Source organism: Chelon labrosus (genome assembly GCF_963514085.1).
Source record: "Chelon labrosus genome assembly, chromosome: 7".
Taxonomy (NCBI): domain Eukaryota; kingdom Metazoa; phylum Chordata; class Actinopteri; order Mugiliformes; family Mugilidae; genus Chelon; species Chelon labrosus.
The window spans coordinates 18279888-18304598 of NC_140343.1; the positions used below are offsets into that span (position 1 = coordinate 18279888).

Sequence of the window (24711 nt, forward strand, 5' to 3'; positions counted from 1 at the left end):
CCTACACAATATTAGGAAGGTGGTCATAATGTTATGCCTGATCGATGTATATATACAGATTACAGATTTGACGCTCCACAGCATTATCTGCTGAACCACTTTAAGCATGTCAAATATTACTGAGCCACATGTAAACATTTAAGTTGTAATCTCTGATCTGAATTATTGGGTTGAATGTATTGTCCATGTAAACGTACCCACTGACAATCAATCTGTGGTCAGGAGACACAAGCAGACTCATTATTAAGAGTTAACGTAGAGACTGTAAAATGTTACACTCCAGTGTCTTTTCATTTCATAGCTGCTGGTCAGACATGGCTGTCTATCCTCAGTCTGATACATCGTCACTGATGTAAAGCTCCACAAAGTAGAGATCAGCCCAGAGGAAAATGAGCCCGTTTGATCAGTGTCGGTTTCGTTGGGTCTGTCTGCTCCCTCTGTCATGGTCCTGCTGTCTAAATGGCCCTGCTGGATCGTGTTCGCAGATAACTGCACTCTGCAGATCAGAATCATTAATGTAGCTTTCCTCTCTGACTCCTGCAAATGGTGTCGTCTTGCAGCTGGGCTATACGTTTGTATATTCATGTGTTAGTTTACGAAATGGTACATGACATCTGAGGTCTTGTAATGGTCAAGTGAGAGTAGCATGTGGGTTTTGTCGTGTCTGTCTGCGTGGGTGTGCTTGTGTCTGTGTGCAGAGTGTGTGGGCTTGAGGCAGTGAAACAGCTTTACTTTTTAATAAGTGCGTTCAGTGTCAGCTGTCACCTACCAGACAGCCCATCTGATCCCTAACCCGAGGAGAGGGCCACCTCAGCCATTAGAGGTGTCACTCACCTTTACTTCACACCCATCACTTCACGTTTTTTCTTTGCCGCGATCGCAGGACTAAACACTGACAAGTGGAACTTTTTTCCTTAGGAGCAGAATAACCTCAGTGCAAGCTGAGCTCTATCCCGGTACACCTCTTCAGCGTGTAGCCATTACTCCTCTCTCTTTTTTTCTCCGCGTGGCTCAATGTGATCGTAACTCTTCTCCCATCTCGCCACATCTCTCAGGCGCTAAGTCTCGGGCTTCTTTTTTTCAGCACATAACCAACTCCATCATTCTAATGTAATTGAACCAAGACTACGATCATCTATCAGTCATCTTGACTGCCTCTGTACTTGGTGCTGGATTTGTGCGTGCGTGCTCTGGGGTTAGAAGAGATTAAACACAAGGAGATGCAGCATGTGAATACGGCGTTTTATTTACAGCTATACCAGCTCGGCTGTGGCTGTAAAGGAGAGTAAATGCAAAATACAGGATAAGAGTTTCTTTTGTGTAGTGCTGTGAACGCAGCATTGATTTAGACTTCAGGATTAGACTTAATCCTGTATTAAAGTACACAAAAGTATGTTAAAAAAACAAGTCTATACTTGACAACAAATTCCAATGAAAAGACCTAAACCAGCAATCCACCACTCGACTTTTTCTACTTCATCTGTGACTCTCCACCTCCAATGAAATAAACACAATTATCCTCTAATTTCCATGAACAGGTAAGCCACTTTTTTTTTTTTGGCGTAAAAGGAAGAAAAAGGTGCATATCACAGAGTGTGTGAGGCATCAGGGTGGAGCACGTGGGATGGGTTTCATTGTGATGAAGGAACATGAAAGCGAGTGTGACTCAGTGGCACGCTGACAGGCTTTGCTTCTGACTTTGGTGATGACCTGACTTGTCCTGCAGCGTTGTCACACAAAAAAAATATAGAGTGCCATTAACTTAATATGTGCATTCGTCACATTTAGGAGGGGTGGTTCTGCCGGTAATGCTGTTGCATCTGCAGCGTCAGCAGAGCATATTAATCCACTTCACTTCTGTGCACTTTAGTGGCGTTCACGTAACAGCAGCCCCAAGTCCTGCCCCTTTACACGCACTTACAAAAACACAGTGTCTTGTCCAATATCTTTATCTCCGTCACTGCTCACCCCATGACACACCTACATACGCATGCATACACACACTTACACCGATCTGGTGTAACATTATGACCACCTTCTTAATATTGTGTAGGTCTCCCTTGTGCCTCCCAAAAAAGTTGTGACTCATCAGAGAACGGACATGGGCCTTCTGAGGGTGTCCTGTGGTGTCTGACAACAGGATGTAGCCTCTGTGGATCAGGCTTGTTCCAGTGCATCCCACAGATACTTGATCTTGGGATCTAGGGAATGTGGAGGCCAGGTCAACACCTTGTGCTGTTCTTCATATTTTTTGAGTTTTGCGTTCCTAAAGCGTTTTTGTGTGTGTGCCTGTGTCATGCTGCATGTAACAGCTGTCTAAGTAACATCCACATGAATGCCAGGTCCAAAAGTTTCCCAGCAGAACATTTCATTCTCACAAGATGGTCAGTGTCATTAATTTCTCCTGTCATTGGTTTTAATGTTAAGGCTGATCAGTGTATATAGACTTATATACAGATGCATGATTTTAAAAACAGCCTGCCCTAAGAGGTTTCATATGTGTGATATAGAGCAAGTTCCCGTCAATGTAGTCTGATCTTAAGATGTCTGTTAACATCACTGTACATGCAAAGGTCAACCACATTGTACACGCCCTGAGCAGATCACAGTGCCGTCTCACTCATGACAAACGTCTCCAGTAATGGACTCACTCCCTTTGACTCACGCCCGGCCTCGTGCCCTGTTACCAGGCCTCCGTGTCCAAGCTCAGCCCTAGGCTTTTGGTGATGTTCAGGATGTCTGCTGTCGTGTACACACGGCTCAGACTCCTGCTCACATCAGCACAGCTCCTTCACAACAGACACTTGGACCTGGCACAGTAGGGGAATGACAGGTGTATTAGCTGTGGCTAAGACAGTGGACCAGCATGCATGAAAGCAGGACCTCATCTAAATGGAATGCAGCCCTGCTGTCCCGTCAAAACATTTGTTGTGTAAAATGTTTATTGCTGTTTCTGATAGGAGGACAGGAAGAGGAGGAAGTAAAGAGGGATCAGTGTATTTTTGGACAGGGATGGTGTGGAGAACTTTACTCTATGGACAGTAGCCAGATGGGCAGGTGAGGAAGGAGGGAGACAGCAAAGATCTACATTAAAATGACAGGAAGGTAGCAGAAGAGCAACAGGGCCGTTACCGAGCTTCAAATCAACAGTCTGTTACAAGGCTGACCCCTGCAGGAGCGGAGGGGAAATACTGTGCGGTTGACATATGGTAAGGTGTGAGGTGCCAAAGATGTTTGTTCACAGAATGTGAAATCTGTCCGTCTGAAGACGACAAATGCTGCCACACGGGGAGCTTGTTGATGATCCGTCCATCAAACTCACCGAAGCACAAAACAACTCCTCTCCTCTCCTCCAACCTCGGCCTGCGTTCGTCTCACAATCTGGTCCCGCTGTGACATGTGTCCAACCCCTGCGTTCTGTCCAGGGACTACCAGGGCTCAGTTTCTGTCACCTCTGAGCACTCGAGCTGCCGGCGTCATCTTCGCCGTCAGCTTTGCATCTCGGGGCACGCCTCGAACCTGCCAGACATCAAATCTCAACGACCTTCAGATCCTCCAGGAAACATCTGACTCCACTGCAACGGATCCCGCAGACTAACGCAAATCTCTCTTTACCTCTCAAATGGAGCCTCATCAGGTTCGGCATGTTTATTTAAAATGTTTCTCATTTTACCTGTCTCACCTGTTCTTTACTTCTTTATTTCTTCAATGTAACCATATGTCTCTGTTCAGGGGTCAGTTTCACTTCACCCACATCATCCTGCCCCGACACCCTGCAGCACACACAGCCTCCTACACTCTGCACCTATGATTAATTTACATCACAATTACAAATTAATATGATTCATTGCCCTGAGCCAGTGGCATCTATGTTAATTATGAAGAGCAAACAAAGCCAGACAACAGTGTAATGAACTCTAAAATCATAAGTAATCTGAAATATGAGTCCAACCAGTAGCTGAAAGCTAAAATAACTGTGCAATATTTCATAACTGGTCGATTTTTATTACAGAGTGAGGATCACATGAACGTGGACAGGCCTGGCTCCCTCATATCAGGCTGTTGAGCCATCAGAGCAATCGGTCTGACTGCGTAATTGCATAACTTGTAAAGGCCCGTTCAATAATGCATGGTCAGACTAGACACGAGCAGCCTGACGGAAAACCTTACCTCAACTGGCCGCTTTGTCTGGCCAAAGGCCGGGCACTCCAGAGACAGGACAGCAGGTTGGAGGACAATGTGTGTCCGTATCAGTCTCTAAATTTGAATTCACGGTCACACTGTGGAAACTCACCTCAGTTTTTGGGGACAGTTAATCATTTATGGCGATGAGCTGGTTCAGGTTAGGTGAGGGAGAAGAGGAAGGGGAGGGGGAAGTAAACCCAGATTCCCACCATTACAAAATGTTGGCTTGTAGTCACATAAAGGGAAATGACTGGTGACTGGTTTCAAGAAGCACAGAAATTCCACTTTATTAAAATACAGTCAGGCTTAGAAACTAAAAATAATATCCAACATCATTAGACTGTTTTATTATTAATTATGCCAGTCTTTGCTTAACTGCTGCTGATTTGACAGTCAGGCCAGCAGGTCCCTCCTCTTTCAGGAAGAAACCTGCTCCAAACTTCCTGCAGCTTCGTTGCAACGTTCTTCTTCCTGCTTCTGGAAGCGAAACAGCAAAGGTGAGCATGACTACTCTACTTCGCAAAGTGGCCGGGACGAGGAGCTCCCCGTGGCGGTGCTTGGCTGTAATTCAGCGAGAAACGCACAGCCGAACTCTGATCGCCCGGGACGGGGCGCGACTGCTGGCCGGGGCCGACGGCCCTCTGAGCGGGTACGGTGGCGCACTCAGCCGCGGGCAGCACACAGAGGCAGCCGGTCCCGTAGAGGTGGATGTAAAGCGGTTAGAGGGAGAAGACAACGGTAGGGACGCACTTAAGTGTCATTCAACATTGTTTTGCAAGACAGCGGTGCTTTTTGTTCGAAAAGTCACTTTGACAGCCATCCACCTGTTGCTGCACTGTAAATGTCAGCTGTCTGTGCTGGTTTATTTGGAGGAACAGGCTGTATTCCCACAGGTGGTGGTATTTCTAGATTTTTATTAAAATGGGATTGTGTTGAAGATTGTGTTTAAATTCTCTGGGGAAATCACGCAGCATCAGGGTGGACAAATTAGTCCCTGCACCGGAACATCTACCAGAATCTGTTTATTTATTTATTTATGTATTAACAATGAGTGTTTCAGCTTTTCTTTGCTGACAGTGTCAAAAGTCATGGAAGTCCTCCGCCTTTATGGAAGATCAAAACTGTCGAAAAATATAATATGAAATAAATAATAAAATAATAATTAGAGCTTGATATTATTCACTAAAATTTCCCAAATTATTTATTTGTTTTTAAATTATTGTGAAATATGTCTGAATCTCGTGGAACACTAAATATAGACGCAAATATATTTTAATTTAATCGGGTGCATTATCACATGGGGAAATGAACAAATTATTTTTTAATGATTTTTTTATTGTGCTTTAAATTAATGAACCGGTCTTTTTCTATCTGTTTATTTATTAAATAGTCAACTAATTATTTTAATTATATAATAACATGATTTTATTATAACTACAGAATTATATGTGTTTTTATGGCATTAACAGTCCTCCGTACTCATTTGACTCTACAAAGCTGTTTAAAAGTACAAATAGTGATTAGTCAGTTTATTTAAAGCCAAAAAGATTAATTTCCATTCTTTCTCCTGTTGCTTTCTCTCTCTCAGGGATAGTCGAGGTGTTGATGTGCCGTCACAAAGCGAGGAACGCTCTTGGCCACGTGTTTGTCTCGCAGGTGAGCGAACCTCCACGCCACACACTCATACGCACTCAGACGTACTCGCTGCATGCTGTCTTGTCTTGTGCAGATGAGGGAGCTGGTGTCCGCTCTGTCCAGGTACTCCGCGGCCCGCGTGGTGGTCTTCAGGAGTTTAGTGCCGGGCGTTTTCTGTGCAGGTGAGCGGTCTCTCCCTCCCAGAGGTGCGTTCTGAAGGCTTTGTGTTGTGATGGTGTATGTTGTGATGTGCATTTGCAGGTGCCGACCTGAAAGAGAGAGCTCAGATGAACAACGCAGAGTCCGACCTGTTTGTTCACGGCCTGCGCTCCCTCATGACACAGATATGTAAGAAACAGTAGACGGATGGCTGATTGATTGGTCACCTTTACACGTGCAGTTGTAAACTGTCCTGTCTTTGTTTCATCGACTTCACAGCATCGTTGCCCACGCCGACCATCGCAGCGATGGACGGCGTCGCTCTGGGAGGTGGACTGGAGCTGGCGTTGGCCTGCGACCTCCGCACTGCTGGTGAGTGTCTTCTGAACCTTCACTTACCCACCCTGAACCAGACGGGTCTGCGTCACACTCTTTCTTAATTCAGGTGATGTTAATAGGGTTGGAAAGGGGATGTCATGTTCTCTTCACAGCTGTCAACAATCCGGTCATATCAGATCAGCAGCCGAGGCTTAACGCGGCGGTTTGGGACAGTAGCTTCCACTTTCGGCCGTTTCTCCGGACTGACAACTCCCTGGACGCATCAGTGTAGATTAGAGCGGTTGTTCTCAACCTGGGTGTCAGGAGTCCCCCAGGGGTCGCAAGGAGCACTCCGAGGGGTCACGGGGTGAAAAACAAGCTGGGAAAGAAGAAGAAAACGCTTCAGTTACACAAAATGATGTCAGGGTTTTTGATTGTTTTAAACAGATGGGAGACACTGCCTATAGAGAGGCATTCAGCCTGCAGATTAATCACTAATGAAAGGGATTAAAATAGTCACTGAAACTACAAGGAAATACGTATAACATGATTCATACACATATGCTGTTTTTATTTGATTAAATGGTGCAGCCATCAAATATTTTAAACATCGTAAAATTACATAACATAACACTAAAAGCTAGTGTTTTGTTCTTCCTGACAATGTGATGTTTAGAAGATGTGTCCTCACCAGTAGCCTTAATGATCTGCTGATGAGCTCGGGGACTGATGATGGTCTGTGGGGCCAGGCTCATCTGTCCAGCTGTTCATGCACATGAATCTACATGTGATTGGTTGCATTAGGCCCGGCAGCTCGGTGATTGGCCGAGCGCGGGCGGGCTAGGTGAGCAGGTGTTTGCGTCTGTTGCTCTGACAGAGGCATCAGTCAGACTTTACGCCGCCCTCCCCGGCTTAATGGCACTCGGCGTCGTGGACCTTCAACTGTCCTCTGCTTGTGTGTGTGTGTGTGTGTGTGTGTTTCAGCGGATTCGGCGCAGATGGGTCTGATTGAGACGACGCGGGGGCTGCTCCCGGGGGCGGGTAAGACGGACAGAGGTCACAGATAAATGACCGTGCGCTGTACTGAGTGTCTAAGTAGAGAGGCAAAGCAGCTGTGAGAAGTTGACCTTGAAGTGGTTTGTCCTGCAGGGGGCAGTCAGCGGCTGCCGAGGATGGTCGGCATGACTCTGGCCAAAGAGCTCATCTTCACAGGTGGTATTATTGAAACGCTGACATGTTGCTGTGGGCGCAGGCTGCCTATCATTGGGTTTCGTATATCACTCTCTCTCTCTCTCTGTGCTATAAGGTCGGCGTGTGGGAGGGCAGACAGCTCTGGAGATGGGGCTGGTGAACAGAGCGGTAGAACAGAACCAGACAGGAGACGCTGCCTACAGAGAGGCGCTCAGTCTGGCCAGAGAGATACTGCCCCAGGTTAGAGCACAAACACACACACAGTTTTTTTTTTTAATTCTGCAACAGCTCAGATGCTGATGCATATCTCCCCCTCCTCCTCCTCCTCCTCCTCCTCCTCCTCCTCCTCGTCCTCCTCCTCCAGGCAGGGATCTGCTCTCTTACCTCCTCCCTTGCTTCCTCCCCTTTCTCCACAACTCGTCTCTTTGTCTGCCTCTTTCCATTTCACCTTCCTCCCATCCTGGTGTTTTCGTCCCACCTTCCTCTCTCTCTCTCTCTCGCTCTCTCTCTCTCTCCCTCCCTCCCCCTCCCTCTCCCTTCCTCTCTCTCTCTCCCTCTCCCTCCCTCTCCCTCCCTCTCTCTCTCCCCCTCTCCATCTCCCACCACTCTTCCTTCTCTCCAGGCCTCTGTCGTTCCATATATTTTTCACTCCAGTTCATATGCCCTCAGTCGGCAGGGCCAGAGTGGCAGCCAAGTGGGGAAACGGACCACAAATAGCACCACACACACTGATGCATGTTTGGTCTGATGTATATGAGTTTGCGCTAAATGAAAGTTAATAACAACCAGGAACTTTTAGACCCGTCTCTTAGTCATGTCTGCAATTATAAGACAAGGGAAGTAACCTCTGCACTTGACTGAAATGTTTGAAGGTCCTGCAGTCACATTTGTGCATCAATTAAATTGATTCTCCAGCAGTTTGGTATTTAATTTAAAGGCCACAGTATCCTCATTTTTAGTGTGGGTCAAGCTCCAAAAACACTTCCATATTTCTTAGAGCATTTCCTCCAGTGTTCTGTCTCCAGGCTGAGATATATTGATTACATCGCTACAGCATGTCTCAATTTTCTTTTTTTGTGTCTTTAACAGTCAGCTGTTACAGTCATGTTTCGTGTTATTAACAATATCGTATTCATTTGTGTTGCCCAGGCTCCTATTGCTGTGCGGATGGCAAAAGAGGCGATGAACAGAGGCATTGAGGTACGTCGTGACTGATGGTCCTTTGCGGATTTTAAAAATTGCTCTCGGTGGTAGCGGTGACTGTAATCCGTCTCTTCCAGGTTGACATTGGTTCAGCGATGGCAATAGAGAGGATGTGCTACGCTAGGGTAAGTGGTGTCTGCCGGTGTTGATTTATTGTGATTATTGCGGGTCAGGATTTTTTCCTTTTACATAAATTCTAAGAAAAGTCAAAATGTGGATGATCCCCGTGATTTATTACGATTTTTTTCCAATCCAAACTGGTAACACGGGGCTCGCTCTCTGACGCCAGCTGAGGTCATATCATCTCCTGCCACATCCTGCTCTCTGTTTTTTAGGTCATCCCCACACGGGACAGACAGGAGGGTATGGCAGCCTTCATAGAGAAGAGAGCTCCGCGGTACACCGGGGAATAAACTCTTTGAGCAACTGGATCTCCGTCACACTGACATGGCCGCACATTTCCACGGCTGTCTATACTGGACACTGTCAGTATACAGATTTTCGCTACGATAACTCGGTTCCATTTTGTGACATTTGAGACCGACGAGCTGATTTTTATTTGATGCGATGCACAATGTGACAAAGGGTTTGATATCAGCTGTTTATACTTTAATACATTCCCTAATTTATATGCGATGTCTGAATAAAGAGGCAAGACAAGTGTCACTCTCTAGTTTATGGCAATGTACATTCTTTATTTCCAAACTTGAGAACGTGATTCTGAGCAGCAACGTGGCACAGTCATAGCGAACACATAGTAGCTTGACGTTTTGCAATTTCAGTTCTTGTGAAAAATAATATAGAAAAAAAAAAAAAAAATCAAACTGGCCTTTATCTGGGATTGGTGTTCGGGGCCTCAGCTAAACAAGCAACACGTTTATGGGAGTGACAGAGAAGAAGAAGAAGTTCTCTCGTCTACAGCTCGTTGCATCGTTAGCAAGCTCACACAAGAACAGATTTGCAGAAACACAATAAGGCCGTCGTTCACTGAGCAGATGAGGTGATGGATGATTTGCCGACAGCGGTCCCAACTTAGATATTTACTTCCGTCCACGTACATCCGGTCACCTGTTCAAGTCTTCTGATCTGCCTCTGGTATTCCAGCTGAAGCCGACGTCCGCCTTGACCCAAAATGTTGTATCAGAGGGTGCTTGCATAGAAACGGAGACGGGAGCCTCATTGAGGGCTGAACATGGAGAGGGTGGCCACAGTGACCTTATGGTGGCTTCGCAGTGTACAAAGTGGTGACTTGTTGGATGCTAATGTCGCGTTTAAAACACCCTTAAATATGTTAAACCCCTCCACTGTCCTTGTGCAAACAGGATCCTTCGCATCATGCCCCTCATTTGTTCTTTATCGTGATTCTTAATCAGATAAACTGAAGGAAAAGCAGGAACATACAGTAAAATCATTTACATGCAATCAGTTCAACCTGTCACGGACAAATACTGCTTCTCCCTCCTCGTCTTATTATTATGTACAAGTTACATACACTTTATAAGATTCTGCTACTTGTACAGACGTACACACAAACATGCTCACACCGAGGTGCTGCCTTTGTCTTTAAGACGCATTTTGAAGCATAACCCACATACCAACATATATATATATATACACACACACGTCTCTCAAAGAGAAAACCGATGTGAGTCAATACAAATGTACACCTATCGTGACCACATCATTATTGCCATCTGCGTCCTGGAAAGTACATATGCACTTAACCAGGCATGACTGACTGTCGTACTCAACTAGTCATGTAAATTCTACGCTTGCTTACGTTTTACGTTTATAGAAGAGATTTAACTTCTCTATCGTTTAGGTTTTCGTTGTAATGTTTGGAACATTTGAATCCACCAAACGCACCCTTGGCAAGTGTCGGGTCACATCAAATCAGAGGCATTAGCTGATAAAACGAAGGCGGGAGCAACAGTAGTATTTGTGACCAAGGGGCGCGGGTTTCAGTGAGCAGAGCGCTGCTATAAACACTCAAGCAGGCATTCCTAAAATGAACAGCACAAGCTTTCAGACAGTCTCCAGCATGCTTGAGCTCACGGCAGCATCATGCGTGTATATTTAACAAGCTGATCAACTAATTCAGACAACCAGGGCACTCTGCAAGAAATGAGAGCTGCAGGGTGGTCACCCCCGGTTGAGCTGTTGGGTGTTTAATCCCAGACTGAGGTTTGTACGTGTGCGCTGACATGTTTTTGGTACAAAAATCCTCTTGATGCCGTGGTCTTAGTAATAAGAGCGAGCACAAACACAAACTTCATGTTGAGACTTAAACTTAAGCGACAAATTATCATAATTTAACTTTTGTATAGTCACAGGAATACCACACAGAAATTCGTTTGTTTTGAAACAAACACATAGAAAATAAATAAGGTTAGAGTGTGCAAAGAACTGCAATGTCTCTGTCCTTTACTTTGCTTACTTTCTAGGGAATTCTTCTGCGTTTGTGCACGAGATATGCAGTTACACATGAGCACATACACACAACCCCCCCCCCTCACCCCGAGCTGAAGGTCCTCTTCTTGCCCGGGGAGCCTCGTTTTCTGAAAGAGAAAATGTGAGAGGGTGACAAATCTCCGACCATGGTGGCGGCCAAATGAGTCGTGTGTGTGTGTGTGTGTGTGTCTTCACCTCGGTGAGGCTACTGCGGCGGCGGGCGGCGACTTGTGTGTACTTGTGCCGGCTGGCCAGTGCGGGCTCTGTGGCGCTGCAGGCTCTCCAGAATGCTCTCAGCCAGCATTTTGACGTCTCGGTGGGTCTGTGGGTGTGTATGAACCTGCTCCAGCTGCTGTAGGCCACCCTCCTCTAACAACATGCTGCAGTAGCGAGAAGCTGCAGACACATAAATATATAAATATTAAAGAAATGAACTGCTTGTGAGGGGGAGGAAAATGGGCAAACTCTTAAAACTAGAATAACATTAGGTTTTATATCTGCATGCATATGTGTCTCACCATTCTTGCTGCAGACGTGTTGCATGGCCCAGGCAGCCCACAGCTGCACACCAGGTGTGTGAAAGCACTCCAACAGGGGGAAGAAGGGATTAAATGACCTGAAGAAGAAGAGACAATGTCAATTTGTTAAATGAGTCGCACGTTACATAGTGAAAACTTGGCTCTTTCTAGCCTTGTTAAGCTGCTTCATTATCATTATTATTGTAGAGGTTTCATCTCACCTGTAGGCCACCATTTCACACTCAGGCGGGGGCCACTTCATGATGACATCATGCTGTGGATTGATAAATACATTACGCTCAAACCAGCTTTAATAACGGTGGATCTGTGCCGACCTTTTGAAGTAGTTTAACTCATTCCCACCAGCTGCTCAAGCAGTGAGGACCGAAGACTGGCACTGAGCGTCCAGGCCTCCTCTCCTCTTGACGTCAGATGTGCAAGGATGCCTGCAGCGAAGTAGCTGACCTCCACTTCCGGGCTGTGCAGCAGAGTGCTGATGTGATCCAGAAAGCCCTGCACCATGAGCTCTCCGTGTAGCTCCCCAACCTCTGCTATGTTGTTCTACACAACGGAAGGTGAAGAGGGATTAGTGATTTCTTGATTTCGTTCATTTATTCAACATTCAGCTTTTCTAAAGGGGAATAAAAGAGCGGCAAACTCACCAGCAGGCCAAGAACCTTCTGCTGGATAGAAGATTCATTGGGGAATGACTACAGAGAGAGGTGAGGGAAGAGGGGGAGGATGGAAACAAAACAACAATGAGTCAGGCCACCCCACAGGCTAATGTACTTAAACTGAGTAATACATGATTAAGTGTGACGACTATCTCTTCTTAAAATCTGCACTGCTCTTCTGTAGTGTTCACGGTTTATTTACATGCTGACGTTTCTGCGCACCTCTAGCACTTTAATGAACAGGTCCAGGCCCTGGTTCTCAATAAAATGGCGGCAGGTTGTTGGTGATTCGTCGGTGAGGTTCCAGAGCGCGCTCAGTGTAAATTTGAGGGTGGCGTCCACCACGCCCTGAGTTGCCTTCTGACGCACAATGTGGAGCAGTTGCTGCAAGGCAGAGAGAATGTATTTGTAATGGAATCGATTTTGTCAAATTAGTAAAGCCAGAGGATCGGCCCAGGAGAAAAACATACCTTCACTATAAACAACTCTGCTCCCAGCTGGGCTGTCTGCTCTGTGGACAACTGCAAAAAGCAAATATCGTAGTGTTCAGGAAAAACCCTACAGATACACTGACAGTGCATGAATAACAGCTGACGTGATGCTAATAGAATACATGTAATGTACCTTAGCAGCCAATATGGAAATGATAGCCACAGCCATCCGCTGCATGTTCTGGTCTTCGTGGTTGCAGAGCCACTGCATCACGAGTTTAGCAGCTTCAAACCTTAGAAACAGGAAAATGAAGCAAAGCATTTGTACTGTAAATTACGCCCTTGACAGAGACGGGGTTACATCACAGCCTGTCGGTTGGTGAACATTTAGGTTTCCTGCTTTAGGACACGTTTACTTTTTCAGTTTTTACATTTCACGTTTTTTTTCTTTTTTAGGTATAGTAAAAAATAAAAAAAAATAAAAAAAACGTGAACAGTTGTTCCTCACCTGTTGAATGGGACTTCTTGCAGAATGCGATCACTGCACAGAGACAGCAGGCAGTTTTTCTGCAGCTACAGAAAGATAAAACATAATCTTTTAATATACTGATTACACCCCGATTAGCTTTGAGTAGTTACAGAAGCCCAGTAATATGGGTGAACAGAAATACTATGTCTGTCTCACTATGAGTATGTAATTGTGAAAAGTCAATAAGCACTCTTCTTCTTGTATCCAGTTTGTTGGATGCTATATATCTTGCTAATTCTTTGAAAATACAATGTCCTGTACTGTTGCTGTGCGTAAGTCCTAACTGTACGTACTTGAATACGGTGCACCTGCCCAGTTCTGATCATATGCCTGCATTTGGTTCCATTACAAGCCGACATTAAAATTCAATAACTGAGCAACAGTGATATTGCAAGTATTGTAAAACAAAACAACAAACTGGAAGCTGCTTTTTGTGGCTGAGGGAAGTTCCACAAATTGCAATATTGCGAACATTTTTTTCCTCTCTCTGATGTTGTTGATGGGAACATGTTCCACGTCACACAACCCATGAGTTCCCTGTGTTGGTCAACTTTGCGAGGTGCTTGCGAAATGGAATCATTGCTCTGACTGGGTGTTTATTGTCACCGAGTAGGAGCAGGTAAGGCGTGAGGGTACCTGTTGGTGGTTGGGGAAAGTCCTCATGGCCTCCAGTAGAAGCTGGGTGACTGTGCTCAACAGTCGGACTGGCATTCCTGCTGCCAGGTCCTGCTTTGTCAGGTTGAACACACATGCACTGGCTGCCAGCTGGACATTCAGAGTTGCTGGGTGGTTCTTCATCCCCAAAACTACCAGCTGGAAACAAAAAATATAATAAGATAAGAGGAGTTACAATGAATGTACAGGGCACTGACATAATACTCTGCACAATCTCTTCAGGCGGAGGATATATGTGACAGACCTAATATTGCTTATGAGATAAAAACAGTGGTTAATAAAAGCTTTGAGGATTTAATTTAATGAGAAATAACATCATGTGAGTTTACCTTGAGGATGTCTGGCCTTGGTTTCTCCATGACATGGGTCAGGCTGAACAGATGAAACAGAGCTTCTCTGACAAATCCTTCTCTCTCGCTGTAGCGTCGCAGCGCCTCACAGATCTGGGTCTCGTTAGCTTCTCCCGTTACCTGTTTGCACACAGAAGACGGTTTAGCAAACCAAATTTCTACACACTTTAATGTACAGTACGTATCTATCGTATACCTACTTTTAGATTTCCTTCTCCAGAGAGGAAGTCAGAAAACCCAGCATCTGTAGCCAGAAGTCCCACAAAGGTCATCCCTGGTCTCTCCTCAACAAATGCCTTAACGATGGCATCTGTCACCTGTGACATTTAAAATTACAAGATGAAACTTAAGTCTATGGCATTAACACTTTATTTGCAGTTTCTCTGAGAAACTTTTACAGATGTAAAAAAGCAAAACACCTGTTTCCTCCCTGACACATCAAGGGAAACGAGAGCGGGCAGGATCCCTGGCTGTCCGAGCAGTTGACGAGCCACGTCAGAGGTAAACTGCTTGTCGTCACTAATGTCCAGGTGCTGCACAGACAGGGTTTCACACACACACAACAAAACAGGCAAGTTTGTGAAATCACAGAAAAGCTACTTGAAGTGTAATAAACAAACAGAGATATGTTTAAGAGTAAACACACAATCAACCCTACCTGCAATACATCCAACTGGCCTATGACTCCCAACAGCTGTGCGGTGCTCATCTCCAGTCTTTTCAGCTGATGCAGCGTTAGTGAGCGCAGACGCTCCTTCAGACCCAGCAGGGGGCTCAGGTTTGTAACAGACGTGTTGGAGAGATCGAGGCTCTCAAGACGAGGCAATGAACATACGTCGACTAACCCAGAGTCATAGAAGTCTACATTGGCTAGAGAGAGGGAACGCAGGCCCTGGAGGGAGCTGAAGCGATACCATATCGGTTCTTCCAGAGAGGACATAGTGAGACCCGTTAACACAAGGCGCTGGAGGGACTCCTGCAGGACAATTAAGGGGGAAAAAAGGTTTAACAGGTTTAAACGACTTAGTATTTAAGTCACATCACATGCTTTACCCTTACCTGACAGTATTTATTGGTGGCCAGTCCCTGCAGAATGTCAGGAATGGTTAGGTCAGCATTGACCCTGGCGGCGTCCAGCTCCAGCAGTCTATGAGGGCATAGGGCTTTCTGAAAAGCCTCTGCAGAGATGCGGGCTGTACGGATGCAGGCTCGCCTCAGCCGCAGGTATTCACAGTTTCGAAACACACCGACTGTACTGTCATTCAACAGACCTGTAGAGGAATGAACTTGTGTCAGATTCATCTTTGGAAGTGTGGGCAGTGATGGCACAGGAGCGAGCCTTACACAATACCACCTTTGTTTACTTGGGCAAGGATTTAGTTTAAGTGACAACTTTCCACTGGTTTTGCATGACACAACTTGTCTGTTTAAAGGGAACGACTGCCTTTTACAACCTGGACCTTATCTCTGGCATAAAATACAATAGTTTACTCGACCATATAACTTTTGTGTAATTTGTATTCCTTTGGGAGATAATTAGATCAGCGTATATCCATATAGTGGGAGTGACTGGGGCACCGAAACACAGTCTCTAAATAACGCATTATCTGCCACGAAACTCGTTTCAGCCATGCTGCAAAAAACTAGCAGTAGCAAATTACAGGTAAACAAGCTGACCGCCGCGGGTGCGTGCGGCGCTCAGAGATGACTGACTCTGAAAAGACTAGGAGTACACGCAGATTTTTGTATAACGACTGAAAGACTGGGGATCACACACTTAACAACTGTGCCTGCTAAGGGATCACACACTACACGATTTCTCAAACCAGCTGAACGCATCAAACTCTTGTGAGGGTGACAGATGTGGTCTGCAGTGGTACCAGCTTGTTTGTTGTCACCACTCCCTGCTCTTGCTGTTTACCATCGATATATATACACCTGATATTCCAGGTACTTTCCATCGTCTTCTGATGCCATTCCTTGTGTCCAACCCTCTCTTTTTTTTATTGGCTGTTGTTAATCAGTTCACAGGACCCGTCTGGGTTCAAATTCAGCTCCAAAAAATCAAACATGTTTGACTGACTTTGCCCAACTGGGGACCATGGGTAAAATCTGACAAAAATAAAATCTTGTATTGTGTGTGCTCAGCTTTAATGAGTGTCTTCAGATGTGCAGATTTACCTTCAGTGGCCATCTTGGCCAACAGCTGGTCTGCTAGCTCCTGTGGGAAGAGCACAGCCTCCCTGAAGCACAGGGAGCCATCCGGGCGCTTCACGCAGAAACACTCCAGGTTTTGGCTCACATAGGTGAGACACAGGTCTGTAAGAGCCGCTGGAGACGCATCATCCTAAAAAAAAAAAAAAAAAAAAAGAGAGGACGATTGCGGATGATTAATGTAAATTTGTTTTTTCAAATCAAAACGTAAACACGATAAAAAATAAATAAATAATAAAAAAATCACCTGCGGCCAAACCTGAACTTACCGTGTTTAGAAGACTACAGGCCATGGTTTAAAATATAGCTTATACAACCGAGACTGGTTTCTCTTTCACTACGACAAGCTGTAGTTTTCGCTAGCGAGCGGCGGAGCGGCTCCGTTTGTGGCCGTTTGATCTCGCGGTGTTCACCTGCCTGGGAGGGCTCGAGCCTATCAGCCTGACAGTAACCAGGGGAGGACGGAGCGCGAGCACCTCGGGATCGTTAGCGGGGGACCAGCTAGCTAGCTCACTTGTTGTTGCCTCTGCGGTGGAAAATCGCTCTCCGCGCAAACGTGTAGAAAGCCGTCGGCCGTGGCAGATTTCATGTCGACCAATCACTCTAGCGACGGAAAAACATAAATGAGGAACCGGGCGTGGGTATAGCTTAGACACCGCCGAGCAGTTAGGTCTATTTTTTGACCAGACAGACAGACAGACAGACAGTAAACAAAGGTCACTGCTCTGGAAGTACATTAGCGAAGGGGGCTGGACTACGGAAGCCGGCTGAGGAAGGTTACACAACCAGGAAGCGATTATATGAAGACAGGCGCGATCATTCTCCGTTTAAAGGGGAAACTGTTATGTGAGTAGCTATTGCACTACTTTATAACAAATTCACGACGAACGGCAGACGTCTTTGTGGAGTTGTTAATGTTAAATAAAAGATTTTGTAACATCGCTTATTGACTCATTCACCAAGGTCAAGCAGCAGTGGATGTGTGTGGAGCGAAGCCTTCAACACATGTGTTGGTTATAAAACGCGGACACTCAGACCTTGACAGATGGCTGGACTTATAAACTTTGAGGATGAAGCTGAAGTGAAGCAGTTTTTGGATAATTTAGGAGTGGAGTACAGCTACCAGTGCTACAAAGAGAAAGACCCTGAAGGTAAAATCCCTGCGCTGTTCACAGATTAGTGGTGCTGAAGCATGGACTGATCCCAGTTAGACACTGAAATGCTTTGTTTCATATGCTGCTGCTGGTTATGTTTGGTTTAACGCTTATCCTGCTGACATGTTTGTTTTTAGGATGCCAAAGGCTTGCAGATTACTTGGAAGGGGTGAAGAAAAACTATGAATCTACAGCACAAGTGCTCAAACACAACTGTGAGACAAATGGATTCGGAGAGAGCTGCTATAAACTGGGAGCTTACCATGTCGCAGGCAGAGGTAGCTTATTACTCTTTACAACTGTATATAATTTGCTGTTTAAAACAGTTAAATGATGATTAATGACAGACTTGCATGTATTCACTTGAGGGATCTGAATAGATTTGAACTTTTTACATGACTTCCCTGCAGAAGCTGCAAGTTCTCAGACAATTTCTTAAAATTTTCCACCAGGTGGAGTCACTGAGTGCCTTAAAACTGCCTACTCCTGCTTTGTGCGCTCCTGTAATGCTGGAGGAAAGAAGTCCATAGACGCCTGCCACAACGTCGGCCTTTTAGCCCATGATGGACGAGCCACGGACGGAGCACCTGACCTTACGGCAGCTCGGCAGTACTATGAGAAGGCCTGCGCAGGCGGCTTTGCTCCTTCGTGTTTTAACCTCAGTGCACTGTACATTGAGGGAAATTCGAAAGGACTGGCACCGGATATGACTCAGGCTCTTAAGTACGCCAGCAGAGCATGTGAGCTGGGACATGTGTGGGGCTGCGCCAATGCGAGTCGGATGTACAAGCTCGGGCATGGGACAGAGAAGGACGACAAGAGAGCGGAGGATCTGAAGAATAGAGCGAGGGAGCTGCATGGATTAGAAAAGGAGAGGCAGCTTAAATTTGGGGAGTGATTGTGACACACCTGATTAAATTATCATTGTTTTGTGTGGTGACCAGTCAGATTGCTTGAACAAACAAAACCTGTCCTCAGGGATCAAAGGTTGGACATGATGTGTTGTTAGTCTGGATGTGTTTGCCTCATTCACAGTCTACAGCTGGTAAAATTCAGAGAGCAGTTTCCTTCGTATTTGTGGATTTAAGCCAAATGTATACAAAAAATAAATAAATAAAAGCAATAAATGAATCTTGATTCTTATGCTCTGTTCATTCATGCTTCTGTGATGTGTGGTATACAAAGGATTAGACACAAAAGCTTACAAGGTTAAAGGTCAGCAGACTGTCATCAGATTACCATGTGCATCAGCCTACAAACAACATTATCTATGAATGCCCCGTGTGACTGTTGTTAGTTAAACAGAACTCAGACGCACTTAAGCTAAACATGTAGAAATTGGCGTATCATGTAAAACAAAAAAAATTGAACACCTCAGATTGTGAAGATATGGATATAAGTGATGATAATTAGAACAGTAGTGCATTGTTCTGCATGTGGTAGACTAGAGAAAACGAATTCAGCCTAATGCAGCAGTCCTGCACTTAATCTTAGCTCTACAAAGGTTATTGTATTCAGCATTTATTTAAAATAACAGAGAGAGCTGATGATTCAAGGCTGCGGTTTGTAGTGCCGTTGAATTGTATTGTGTTGTGCCAACATGCTCGTATTGTTTTGACAACCCCATTCTAGTCTGTGGGCTAGGCTAAATAACAGAAACACTTGGTATTTGTGAAGTTGAATTGTTACACTGTTTGTGTACCTAATAAAGTGGCAAGTCAGTGTAGTTTTCACTCGGTGGAGGAGATGCAGGCTCAGCTGTAAACCAGTAGAGGGAGTCCCAATCAAACACGTGAACTTTGCGCCCTTTTCAAATCAAACAGCCTCGCTTTATCCCGAAGTGTGGCACTACAATAGAGACGCGGGATGCTAATACCCCCCGACGTTGTGTTAGCAGCACGCAGATAACACAGACAGGGTTGCAAATGGCGCCCGTACATAAAGGAGTACACTAAGCCGGTCTCTAAAAGGATGATGATGAGCAGACTGGCCCGGTTGCACCGTGGAAGCTCCGCCCGTTAGCCGTGCGTCTCCTCCTCAGCCCTCATTCAAAACAGAACACAGCTGTTGCGAGGCGCATCGTCGCGTCCGGAGCGTTAGCCCAGAAAAACTGTTAGCTGTCCGCCGTCTTCTCATGTACCCGCTGGATTACGCGAAGAAGGACGAGGGAAACGGCGCACTTCGGTGAGTTGCAGTGCACCGCGAGGCAAACTTTGTTATCGGCGGCGGTATAATTTAGAAAATGCCTCCCTTTGCGTCGAGTTAGCAAGCTAACGCAACGTTAAGCCGCACGAAGGGCTTGGGTGTGTTTGTTTTTAAATGCGTGATGCTCCCTTATCAAAGTAAATCGCTATCCATCAAGAAGTGGAGGCACGGAGATGGTGGAGTAACGATAAGCTGAACACAGACAGGTCCCGGATTTTACAAAAAAAAAAATAGAGCTGCGTGCAGGTTTGTATTTAAACCATTATTTTATTCCACCCCCCCCCTACACCCACGTGAAGATACTGTCGCCCCACCACACAGAGACGGAGCACCGAGGAGTTGGATGTAATGCTAATAAATCATGCGCTCCCTTTCTAGGCTAATGAGCCGAGCTAGTTAGCCAGAATTGCAACACGCTAATATGAAAACCTTTCAGTAGAGGTGGTAGTCACTTGAGTTTGCATTTTGTTATTCTGACTTTTCTGACTGTATCCGCCGCAGCTTCTGGTTTCGGGCCATGGAGTTTATGTCGACCCACTTTTGCTGCTAGCCCTGCACGGCAGCACGCTTAGCTGCCATACTCACTACCCACTGCAGGCTCTCCTCTTCGGATAGCTGATTGGCGGTGAACCCCCCCCACCGGGGAGCGCGTTGGGTGTGGCGTGGGTTCACCCACGAACAATACAGCTCACAACCACGGTTATCTTGTCTTAACCGGGACACATCCCCGTGAAGGAGAGGCTAGCCGTGATGGTTTTTTTTTTTTGAGTTTGGAATAAGGGGGACCAGCGGTTGTCGCCCTCGATGCCCTGAAAAGATTTAAATGAGGGGAAACTTTGAAAGCCTCAACCAGACAGATTTATCCCAACTTCATTTGGTAGTTGTCTCTCTTATAAGGTGATCACACCTCACCAACAACACACAGAATATGCAGGCTCATTGCGCGTGTTCCTGAGAACCGTCTGCCTCTATTAAGGTAATCTAATTTTGGATCAATATTATCAGTTTAATTGAGTCATTGTCTTCAGTTAAGTATCCCTTTCTTGTAAATATGCATCAGATCTTGTTATCGCACAAAGAAAAACACAGCCCTAACGTTTCTAAATGTGCCATTAAGCTGCTGATCACATCTCTCTGATGAAAATATGCCGACCCTTTTTTTTTTTTTTATGCAAGACAAATGTGGGACAGTGGTGTTCTGATAGTGGTAGTCTGTGATTTGCTCTGTTACAGTTTGCATTGCCGAGAGCTGCTTAACAAACTCCCCGACCAGATCTGCTTTTATCTTGCTTGTCAGTTCCCCTAATTTGCAAAGTCAGGAATGTTTTGAAACGTATATGAGTATTTGAAGCTGGCGTTGAAGGCGCAGTCAAATCATTTGTCACCGTTAAACCGCCCTTTTTCTTTAAGCAAAGCCGCCACTGCTGAAGCCTCCTATCTGACACGCTCTTTGTCAGCCTCCTCCGTGACGCTGCTGAAGCCCGACCTGTCACCCCATTTTAAAGGACTCCAAGAATGTTCCATATCGATATTTAGTGTGGCTGTGTGGAGCTGCTGTTCCCGACACTTAACATATGACCCAGAGGTCGCTGGTTCAGACTCATGACTTGCATGCCTTTACAGTGCTGCGGTGTCCTGTTATGCAGAAAGAACCGAAACAATCTGGTTTGGCTTCGTCACTCTTCTTTCGGCAATGTATTTGTGCGTTGGGTAGAAGTGACCATGGCAGTCATATCCATTCTGAGAGCATTCTTTTTGAGAGTGGTTATGTAATGATCCAGTTAAATTTAAGCCAAATGTGGAGATGAAAGCTAAAACTGGAACTCCTCAGTCCTCTTTACTTTTGGATTTTGCTTTGTCTAATTCTGACAAAACTGAAGAAAGTCCTCCATTTACATAGACAAGCAGTGGAAGTTGAAGTAGCCTACATGCCGGTTCTGCGTTTGAATCATTTTCTTCAGTAGTCTTCGGTATTAAGGCTTAGGTTTTAATCCAATAAAATACAGTTGATTCAGTATTCAGTCTTGCGTGAAGCTTTGCACTGGGCTTAAGCAACACGACTCCCGTATATGTGCCTAATTACAAATGGTGTATTTGATGAACGTTGTGTATTTTTGAGTTAATCCTGTTCTTTATCTCCTGCTTCCTGACTGTAAACAACAACGTCACGTTGCATATCCACTGCCTGCCAACAGAAACAGTGCGAGTCGCCTGGAGGTTTTTCTGACGCTCACTCGGATGGCGTGCTGTTGTTGTCTTTTTAATCATATCAGTTTGTATACGTCACATTAGCATTTGTCTTTGCAAGGGCGCAAGCCAACTGTTGAAGCATAGATTCTTGTCGCAGATGGTCAAAGTCATTTAAAGGATTAGCCTTCACAGACGTTACTTCTAAATGCAAATTAAGGCTGCAATTCCAGTTTGGATCCCTGACGGATAATACCTGTGAGGACTCCCTCTAATGTAATGCGAGCACCAGCTACTTTTTAGAAGTTGTCCCTTAGTAACTCTACATGCCACCTACGCCTTCTGGGCCGGGCTAATCCCAGAGATGCCTCATGTACGTGGGCCCATCTGCTCAGCACTGTGGTGTAACTGCTCTGTCCAAGGTTTGCAAATGTGATTAGTTGGAGATTACATCTCTGTGTGTGAAATGAAACTCCCTCCTCCGAATCAGAGCCCCGTGTTTACAAGAGAAAGGGATAAAACACTGTAGTGCTTCTGCGTCATCAAGAGTAACCCCTGCTCTTTCTCAGATTATGTTTCTCTGCTCTACATTACATCATGTTCACTACACAGTTTATGTAAAGCATTCCTATGTACAGTATGTGTGTGTATCACTAACATATCGAATGAATAAGGAGTCATTTTGTGTGCTTCTTCTGGGTGCCATACATATTCTAATGGTGTTTTGGTCTGCCTCAAGCCGTTGCTCTGTGTGTCCTCCAACCACGGCTGTTGCTCAGTTGCCAGGGTAACTTTATGCGTGCGTCTGGCACATCCATTCAGCACAGATGGAACTGCGAAGTCACATGTCGTCACGCTCTTCCTCTGATGCCTCCCCAGTGTTGGCGCTGTCACCACGAGAGCAAATGGGAAGCTAGTTGTGTGTGTGTGTGTGTGTTCATTCCCACACATAACTAGCCATCCAACTCCTCCGTCCGTTCCTACAGGGAGTAGTTTAACAGGATGACTAGTTGTTTTGGAACGCCGATAAGAATACTGTGTGCGATTGTGTGTTTTATGAGGACTTGATATATGCATATGAGGTGTTTCTAATGTTGATGGCAGCTAGCTGAAGTGGGTGTTGTGGATGTGAGCTTGGCTAGCACCTGACTGGCTGACTGTGAGCATGACAGTGGGAATGTGCGAGAAGATGATAAGAGATGAGAATAATTCACGCCCCAGCTTTCGCTACAGAAATCTCAGAGGCAGGCACTACATTGCACAGCAACGTGCCCTTTTTTTGTTGTACACAAAACAACATTTGAGGAAGTAGCACGAGGCTTCTTATTGTTGTGAGTGTGTTTGCCACGCGGTTCCTGCTGTGTTGTAATCACAGCTCATATTTAGGAGAAGTGGAGGCCACCAAGAGCAGGCACATACAGGCAGTGTTAAAGCGGAAGCCGTACGCAGACAGTACACAGTTGCTGTCTTGTAATGAGTGGGATCCGATGCTATTTTAGTCCTGCCTTGTCCACCCGTGTCTCAGGCTGTATTCCTTACAATGCGTTGGACTTGCGCTGCATCCGCTCACCAGTAAGGCCCCACTTGCCTATTCCGCACTCCCTTCTTCTCATCTTCGTGGGTCTTTTGTGAATCTGCCTGCCACTACAGCAACCGACTTTGAACCTTTGGATTGGACACAAATTGGTTGTTAAAACCGTGTTATGGTTTCATGACAAATCCTGTTTATAGTTCATAGTTGTATGAAATGTGCTGAGCCTTCTGAATCAGGTGGTAGCTCTATTCTAACCGTACCAGTCATAATTGCTCTTTCAGAGTGACCGCCGTTCACACTGCACAATGACTTTAGCTGCTTTTTGTTCTCTTCATTTGTGGCCTTGTTGGTCTGTTGATGTCGGTCCCTTTATGTCTTCGTCATGCAGCTGGAAACAAGACTAGGCAAACCACTGGGTACTTGCACTTCATGGATATTGAAGTCTCACAGCATTTCTGGAGGAAAGGATAGATGTCTAACTGATTTATTTGTGTATCAGGACGGTGTTCGTTCATGTGAGCCATTCGGTTATTTAGTGTTATTGAGATACATTTATCTCACGTCTAAAATGTTTTAAAGTAAGTTATGTATGTACATTGGTTTAAATTGAGCGTTAGGCTAACTAGTTGAATTTCGAGGAACTTATGTGGCTTGCTCTTGGTCATAGCTGTATATGTTTGTGTGTGTCTTATAATGTTGTCTGTTCTAGTGTTGAAATATCAGTCTAGATGTTTACTGATGTGGTTTCCGTCATTGGTCTGTTATTTGTAAAGTGCACCATGGCTGTATAAATCAACATCAATAATCACACAGGCTTCTACAGTTGAAGAGACGCCTTCGGTCCCTCTGCATATCTTTTCATCTGTGTTCATATACATGCGCTATATGTTAATCTCTTTTTTTTTTTTCCAAATGAGAATTCACTCAGCTCACCCAGCTGATGGGTATTAGCCGGGGTTTGTGTGTTAAATACAGTCAATGGTTAAATTATAGGTCCCTGAGTTCATGAGATCAGGGGTCAAAGGTGAGTTCAGGGACAGGGCCTTGCAGTAAAGGCCTTTAAGGAATGCAGAATTGCAGCCATTAGGGTCCCATTCC

General features: G+C 45.4%; 4 protein-coding genes across 6 annotated transcripts in view; 3 read left to right on the forward strand and 1 right to left on the reverse strand.

Annotated features, from left to right (window-relative positions):
* The first annotated feature begins 4607 nt into the window (after positions 1-4607).
* echdc2 (enoyl CoA hydratase domain containing 2) lies at positions 4608-9353 on the forward strand. Its single transcript, XM_084548122.1, has 11 exons — positions 4608-4923; positions 5774-5841; positions 5915-6002; positions 6082-6168; positions 6259-6351; positions 7282-7338; positions 7447-7509; positions 7604-7728; positions 8638-8688; positions 8769-8816; positions 9027-9353. The coding sequence occupies exons 1-11, from the start codon at positions 4689-4691 to the stop codon at positions 9102-9104; spliced, it is 993 nt and encodes a 330-aa protein (XP_084404248.1). The 5' UTR covers positions 4608-4688; the 3' UTR covers positions 9105-9353.
* Positions 9354-9485: 132 nt separating this feature from the next.
* Positions 9486-16944, reverse strand: zyg11 (zyg-11 family member, cell cycle regulator). Its single transcript, XM_084548121.1, has 18 exons — positions 16803-16944; positions 16501-16666; positions 15379-15590; positions 14978-15295; positions 14739-14852; positions 14520-14636; positions 14299-14439; positions 13931-14107; positions 13274-13338; positions 12959-13058; positions 12805-12855; positions 12557-12718; positions 12323-12370; positions 12024-12221; positions 11882-11934; positions 11661-11758; positions 11338-11538; positions 9486-11249 (listed from the first exon to the last, which is right to left on the reverse strand). Exons 1-17 carry the CDS (start codon positions 16824-16826, stop codon positions 11348-11350), a joined length of 2235 nt encoding a protein of 744 aa, XP_084404247.1. The 5' UTR covers positions 16827-16944; the 3' UTR covers positions 9486-11249; positions 11338-11347.
* Positions 16945-17539: 595 nt separating this feature from the next.
* coa7 (cytochrome c oxidase assembly factor 7) lies at positions 17540-19249 on the forward strand. The gene is made up of 3 exons (XM_084548123.1): positions 17540-17684; positions 17825-17965; positions 18140-19249. The coding sequence occupies exons 1-3, from the start codon at positions 17579-17581 to the stop codon at positions 18583-18585; spliced, it is 693 nt and encodes a 230-aa protein (XP_084404249.1). The 5' UTR covers positions 17540-17578; the 3' UTR covers positions 18586-19249.
* A 165-nt stretch (positions 19250-19414) lies between these two features.
* The window catches only part of ralgps2 (Ral GEF with PH domain and SH3 binding motif 2), a 68575-nt gene continuing 63278 nt past the window's right edge, over positions 19415-24711 (forward strand). For all 3 annotated transcript variants that reach the window (XM_084548002.1, XM_084548004.1, XM_084548003.1), the window contains exon 1: positions 19415-19871. The gene's annotated coding sequence lies outside the window, so the exon portion shown is untranslated. The remainder of the gene's footprint in view (positions 19872-24711) is intronic.

Bases quoted from the DNA above. Each gene is read 5' to 3' on its own strand.
- coa7 (XM_084548123.1), top strand. From the start codon at position 17,579: ATGGCTGGACTTATAAACTTTGAGGATGAAGCTGAAGTGAAGCAGTTT. The intron at 17,685-17,824 runs GTAAAATCCCTG...GTTTGTTTTTAG, and splicing joins CAAAGAGAAAGACCCTGAAG to GATGCCAAAGGCTTGCAGAT. The intron at 17,966-18,139 runs GTAGCTTATTAC...ATTTTCCACCAG, and splicing joins TTACCATGTCGCAGGCAGAG to GTGGAGTCACTGAGTGCCTT.
- echdc2 (XM_084548122.1), top strand. From the start codon at position 4,689: ATGACTACTCTACTTCGCAAAGTGGCCGGGACGAGGAGCTCCCCGTGG. The intron at 4,924-5,773 runs GTAGGGACGCAC...TCTCTCTCTCAG, and splicing joins GTTAGAGGGAGAAGACAACG to GGATAGTCGAGGTGTTGATG. The intron at 7,339-7,446 runs GTAAGACGGACA...TTTGTCCTGCAG, and splicing joins GGGGCTGCTCCCGGGGGCGG to GGGGCAGTCAGCGGCTGCCG.
- zyg11 (XM_084548121.1), bottom strand. From the start codon at position 16,826: ATGGCCTGTAGTCTTCTAAACACG. The intron at 16,667-16,802 runs GTAAGTTCAGGT...TTTTTTTTTTAG, and splicing joins CCTGTAGTCTTCTAAACACG to GATGATGCGTCTCCAGCGGC. The intron at 11,935-12,023 runs GTGGGAATGAGT...ATCAATCCACAG, and splicing joins CCTCACTGCTTGAGCAGCTG to CATGATGTCATCATGAAGTG.